General features: G+C 36.4%; 1 protein-coding gene across 1 annotated transcript; it reads right to left on the bottom strand.

Moving 5' to 3' along the window:
- Positions 1–651: 651 nt before the first annotated feature.
- Positions 652–5,584, bottom strand: LOC128243555 (multiple epidermal growth factor-like domains protein 6). Its single transcript, XM_052961397.1, has 3 exons — positions 5,394–5,584; positions 1,366–2,988; positions 652–1,137 (listed from the first exon to the last, which is right to left on the bottom strand). The coding sequence occupies exons 1-3, from the start codon at positions 5,446–5,448 to the stop codon at positions 989–991; spliced, it is 1,827 nt and encodes a 608-aa protein (XP_052817357.1). The 5' UTR covers positions 5,449–5,584; the 3' UTR covers positions 652–988.
- Positions 5,585–6,662: the final 1,078 nt, after the last annotated feature.

Below are 6,662 nucleotides of genomic sequence, written 5' to 3'. Positions count from 1 at the left end.
CACTATGCCACATGTTTGACATAAAATAATGAACCTTTGTCAAAATGGTTGGTTTCATTGAATTTACATGTATGTAGAGTTTAGAGATTGGTCAAATGCAGTCATTGATTCGATCGATAGATCAAAAATTAATCTAAGAACTGTCATGCTAACACTCTGGAAACCATTTTTTGGGTCAGCGTTTTTGTCTCCATAACATTTTAATCAAGTTTAATTATGCTTCATGTGGGGTCTCCAAACTACGTGGCAAGGCCAAATAAAAATAACCTTGTTAATATTCTTGACACCATTTATTTGCCTCCAAATCAATGAAATGTTCATCTGTATAAATTATAGATCAGGTTCGGTTCTATGATAAGTGTGGAAAATCTGTAATTTGGCCAAAATCAACTTGGTCGGTACACATGCCTGTCTTCATAAAAATATATGTTAAGTTCCTTACTGGAGTCTAACCTAACCAAGGTCACAATGTCAAATCTATGAAAAGTCTGTTTAACACTACAGTGGCCTCAAGTTTTACCCTAAAAAGTGAAACATGGTTAGAATGTTTGTGTCCACATACTCTAGATCACTTTCGATATGTGTTTGTTTCCAATAGCAATGGTGTGCTGGTAAGCGGTATCTTGTTTGGGTTCAGAAAATAGACCAGGGCATAAATGGCCGATTTATTCATTTTTATATATACAACAAATGCATTAATATGTGAACAAATGTTTTTTCGGCAGTTTGAATACGATTCAAAAAGCAATTTGAAAGCTTTTTACTTCAGGACTCTGAATAGCTTTTTATGACATTTCCTACTTGAATGCGCATGTTTTTTTACATATGTACAACTGCCATCAAGACATAATATAATTCAGCATCCTCAGTATGTTCCAGCACTTCAATGCATTTCAGCTGCATAGTATACACTACTGGTATAAATTCATTGCAAAATTCTATCACAGGAGGTTATTATCGACAAACAGTAAGGCATTAAAAACATTTGTTATGTGCAAAATGGTCCACAGGGCCCAGTACAACATGCTCGCCCGTCTTTGCAGTCCTTATCCGTGGTACACGCGGGCGGAGAACTGGGAGGAGGACAATCAGTCGGCTCTTTTGGTGGGCTGAACATCGGGCAGCGGTTAACTACAGCTGTTTACATAAAATAAAAGCGAGTCGGTTCTACATTTAGAATAAAAGCGAGTAACAATTCCTCCTTATTTATGAAAAGTTAACAACTAATTCATTAATTGTAAAATGGAAAGTTATTCAGTTTAATTAGACCTAAATTACAATGGCCCACAAAATGAAAAACAGTTTCCTATTACTACATATAAATAGTTAACTCGCATGGGGAAGTTCTAGATAGTTTCTACTCACGTTCTGGAGATTGTCTGCAACACTTTCCAGGCGCCTTGCAAGTGGAGCCACTCGGGCATTCTTGGTTTCCCTTTGAACACGTTTGACCAGTGAATCCATGTTTGCATGTCACTTGTGGACAGCAGTGACCATCAATGCACGTTTGGTCGCCCAGACATGGCTTTGCATCGGAACAACCTGTAAATGTTCCACCTGGACAGCTTTTAACAGGAACAGGTTTTGTTTCACAGCAGAAATCTTGAATACATTCATAGCCTTTCGCGCATCTCGGCATAGCAACAGTCGGCGACAAGCATGAACCGGCATTCTTTTTATTACCAGGGCAAACAGGATCTCTACAACATTTAGCACCAATGCAACTGTAGCCAAGCTTACACGGTTTTGACTGTGAACAGTCTGGTCCGACGATACCAGACGGACATACAGACGGAGGAACAAGATCCCTACAGCATTCTCCTTTTGTGCAGGTATAACCTGGCTTGCATTTCTCCGTTCTTGAACATCTTGGTCCTACTCTATCTGAGGGACATTTATCTATTCTTTTATGGTCTTCACGTGTTCTGCAACATTTTCCCGCTACACATGTATACCCTGATTTGCACGGTTCTGATTTTGAGCAGGATGGCCCGGTCAGGCGCTCAGGGCACCGTTTCACCGGTTTTTGTTCTCTTCTGGATCTGCAACAGGTTCCGGACAAACATCTATATCCTTGTTTGCACGGTTTGGTCTCCGAACAAGACGGACCTCTCAACTTCTCTGGGCATATGCGAGGTTGAGATTCCTTACAACATTTTCCTCTTTGACACGAGTAACCCAACTCACAAGGATTAACTTCAGAACAGCTTGGTCCTTTGGCCGGAGAAATGCAATTGCTCGGTTTTCTGTCCTTGCAGCATCTTCCTCCTTTACATGAGTACCCATCGGCACAAGGCTTAGTTTCAGAACAGCTTGGTCCAGACGAGCAATGGGTAGTATTTCGTGAAATACAGCACGTACCATGTCTGCAGTAATAGCCATCTGAACAAGGCGTGGTCTCTGAACAGGAGGGTCCAGGCTTGCCGGACTTACACTTCCTAGCTATAATGGTCTTTCGACAGCATTTTCCTCCGTTACATGAGTACCCATCGGCACAAGGCTTAGTTTCAGAACAGCTTGGTCCAGACGAGCAATGGGTAGTATTTCGTGAAATACAGCACGTACCATGTCTGCAGTAATAGCCATCTGAACAAGGCGTGGTCTCTGAACAGGAGGGTCCAGGCTTGCCGGACTTACACTTCCTAGCTATAATGGTCTTTCGACAGCATTTTCCTCCGTTACATGAGTACCCATCGGCGCAGGGCTTGGTTTCAGAACAGCTTGGTCCTGACGGGCAATGGGTAGTCTTTCGTGAAATACAGCACGTACCATGTCTGCAGTAATAGCCATCTGAACAAGGCGTGGTCTCTGAACAGGAGGGTCCAGGCTTGCCGGACTTACACTTCCTAGCTATAATGGTCATTTGACAGCATTTTCCATCTTTACATGTTTCGCCTTTCGGACAGCCAATGTTATCGTTTGCTGTGCACAGTGTATTTGATCCGTTACAACTAGCGGGTCCTGGAGTTACCGGATGACCTCCAAAAACTGAAATTAAAATTGTAAATGTTACACACCGTTGACAAATGTTTTCTTTTATTTCGCAGTATTGCATTAACAGTTGTCAAATCAACTAAGGCCATGCGAAATTGATTCTTTGTTGACTTTTAAATGTGTTCTGGCGGGTAGGGGTTGGGTATGTGAAATGGAATGATTAACAGTTGTTTTTTTCATTTGGATTTAAACATGTAGTTAATATGTAGCAATAATATGTACAAGTCAATAGTAAATTAATACAAACACAATACAACAAACGTGTTATGTTAACCTAAAATGGTATAATATATACAACAGTATACTGCATATGTTTACTTTTAAGTATTCTTATTCACTTCAAACTGTTCTATTGCTATTGCCATTAGCCATCACAATAGTTTCTCCAGTCATTTCCTGACAAGCTTATATAACTTGTATGGAATATAATCCAATATAAATCCACCATAAACACTAAAATATACCCGAGCGATAAACCAGGTCGTCACACTTCATTGTGACCTGTACCTCTTCGACGTAAGTGAAGCTAAGGAGCTCAGACGTTATTTTGTATGATTTTGCCTCATATGTATATATATATATATATATATATATATATATGAAAATTAATCTAAAATAATTAACAATCATACAATGTAATTGCATGTGGCTGGGATTAATAAAACGTTTTGTTTGGTTCAAGGGTGTGGAAAATAAACTTCATGTTCTACATGTGATTCAACTTTTCCATTTCAATAACTTTGTAATATACGTTTTACTTTATGTTAAAATGAGATCGTTTTAATAAATTTTAAACTGCTCGCCCCTTTTCCATCAACAAAAGATTTCCATTTCCAAAATGTTACCACAGTTTAAATGGCCTGTTAAACATTACATATAAGCTCAATTCGTTACCTCTACAATAGAATGCAATATTTTAAAGCAAAAACAAAGGGTAATCGAGTCAGAAATGAATAAAATAATTTTATGATCCTGTCCCTTGAACGTGGTAAATTTAACACCCCCCCCAAAAAAATAAAATAAAATAAAATAAATAATAATAATAAAAAAATAATAAATAAATAAATAAAAATAAATTATTTGTGTGTGGTGTAATAAGATCTTTTTTGACAGCTGGAATTTAAACGAATAGGATTTTTCCACACAAAGACGATCCTTTACAATCTTTTTATTATTGGTTTGTGAGAGGAAGTTACCGTTGCGTGAAATTTATTAAAAGTAAAGTTTATTATTTATTATTGCATATATCATTAAAGATGCAACCATTATTCCCACGTAAGATTTACAACAATTAAAACTTTTGTTATATTATTCCAAAAAGGATGAATAAATGTCAAAAACAATGGTTCTTATGAAGGATATCGAGTTTATTTTGAAAGAAATGTGCATAAAACACGGTATTTCTACTTTATGAGACAATAGAAAAAAAATCACAGTAAATATTTTAGCATTCACCAATCATTTAATATTTTTGTATTTTCAGCTATTAAATACACGGTTACTATCTTGTTGTCAGTAATTAATATTTTCCATAAATACATTATTTAGTAAGTAGTTAAAGGTTTATCACTCAAAATTTATGTTTGTTATACTTTTGTATGTATCGAATTTGAATAAGAGTGTCACTGTAAGATTTCTAAGAGTAAAGTCTTAAGGTTTAACTGCTAAATTGAAATTACTACGCGATCTACTTGCTGCGTAGTGAAATGTAAAGAATTCTGACAGCCGTCAATGTTTTCATATCATATCCACAGGTTAAGAAATGCAGCAAGATCCGTAAGTTTAGTACTTCAATTTACAGTGTATTCTTCAGCATTTGACAATATGCTGGCCTGCATTCGGAACACCTCGGACATTTTTTTATCGAAAACAACCTCGGATGTATGCCGGTACATCAGTTGAAGTAAATCATATTTTTAGAATTATAATGTATCATTAATTAAATGTAGTGTTTAAGCTTAGTTATTATTTTTAGTAATGTAAAATCGAAGCTGTATGCTAGTATCAAGAATCATTTAGCCATATGAAAATGATCCAAAGGACGGAGTTCATGTCTACGAGTTTATGAATTCATTTTAGAAAACAATGTGAAATCCAGGGTAACACAATTAAAGGCATATTTCAGTTTTATAGTTACTTCATATCAATATCAGTATTTCTCAAGTTTTCCAATACATTTTTTTCATTAAAATCAGGTAAAACAATGTATACGAGTATAAACAGTGGATAGCCCAATAAGTAGGTAGTTTACACAATTATTTGTAGACCACTAAAACGGTAGTATGTGCTTACACACAATAAATAGTTATGCGACTGTGTCGCAACAAACCACTTTTTTGAAGTGCATACTATCAACCCTTCACTATAACTAAATGGTTAAAAAATAACAAATTACCTACCTGTCGACAAATAAGTCACAGCAAACAAAAGACGAACAAGTTCAGTGAGATCCATTGTAAAAAATGTGTTGTTCAAATTTGGACGCAAAGCTGTTTTATATATGTGTTTACATACTGGTAGAAGCTGGTCATAAGCGGTAATCAAGCTAACCAGTGAAAAGCAGTTTTCATTAATGCTGAGAAATGACAGCCATGCGTCGAAATGACGGAGATATGCACATAAAACAATATCAACCTTCTGATCTTACCTCAGGTTTCGTCGAATTTAATATAATTATCCAGTTTGTACTCTTACATTGATGGATGTTATTGTGTTTACGTTCTAGTTAAAGATTGATTTGAAAGTTGTTTTTCTTTATTCATAACAAAAACATTTCATTGAGTAATAAACGTGTTTATCCGTAGTGTTTTCCCAACTGATGGATCCCTTGATATTAAGATTCCTGCTCGTGGACTTTTTTCATTTCGCTGAATCGTCGACCCTTACTTTGCCAAAAATATGATCATTGCCAAGATATTCTTAGACCAACTTTCTGGCGTTTAAAATTGTTGCCAGTGTAAAGATTTGTTTTAAAAAGAGAGAAAAAAAGGCGATTTTATTGGACGATATATTTGTGATATACAAGTGAAACTGCGTTCCCTCAAACAAGCGGTCGTTCGAGAACCGGCGTTCCCTCGAGATCGGAGCTTGGTCCCGAACTTTTTTCCTTCTATTTTCATATAAAATATACCCACGCTGCATCGAAACCTAATTATGTCGAGCAGTCGAGCAATATCCTCGGTCCCAAGTACACAAATCGTGCACAAAACCTTATGGCTCCCACGAGGACATAATTTCACACTTTTTCCCGAACGCGTGTTCCAAAATACACAAACAATTGCTAGGTGTTAAAATTTTCGCAAGTAGTAAAAATTGCAATGACAGTTGAAAGGCAATTTGATAAGGTGTGAAAAACCGTTTTTCACTGTTAACGCAGATGTTAAAATAAACCTTTCTATTTATTCATTTATTGTATTTTCTTTTGCGTTTTACATTTAGTTTACGTCAACATATTAGCGATTTCCACAACGCAACACATAATCGGTGTATTAGTAAACAGTCTGTATGACGACTTCAAACTTGAAATACACTGAAAGATATTTCATATCAAACTGGAAAATTGAAAATCGGGTCGTTCGAAACATCGGTTCCCTCGAGGTTTTGGCTCGGTCCCTGGCGACCTCGAGCGATCGCAGTTTTACTGTATTCCAATTCTATTGATGGTGTCA

The sequence above is a fragment of the Mya arenaria genome, chromosome 8 (genome assembly GCF_026914265.1).
Source record: "Mya arenaria isolate MELC-2E11 chromosome 8, ASM2691426v1".
Lineage (NCBI taxonomy): Eukaryota > Metazoa > Mollusca > Bivalvia > Myida > Myidae > Mya > Mya arenaria.
This window is presented reverse-complemented; position numbering and strand designations above follow the sequence as displayed.

Bases quoted from the DNA above. Each gene is read 5' to 3' on its own strand.
- LOC128243555 (XM_052961397.1), bottom strand. From the start codon at position 5,448: ATGGATCTCACTGAACTTGTTCGTCTTTTGTTTGCTGTGACTTATTTG. The intron at 2,989-5,393 runs GTAGGTAATTTG...TTTTAATTTCAG, and splicing joins TGTGACTTATTTGTCGACAG to TTTTTGGAGGTCATCCGGTA. The intron at 1,138-1,365 runs GTGAGTAGAAAC...TTATGTAAACAG, and splicing joins TTGCAGACAATCTCCAGAAC to CTGTAGTTAACCGCTGCCCG.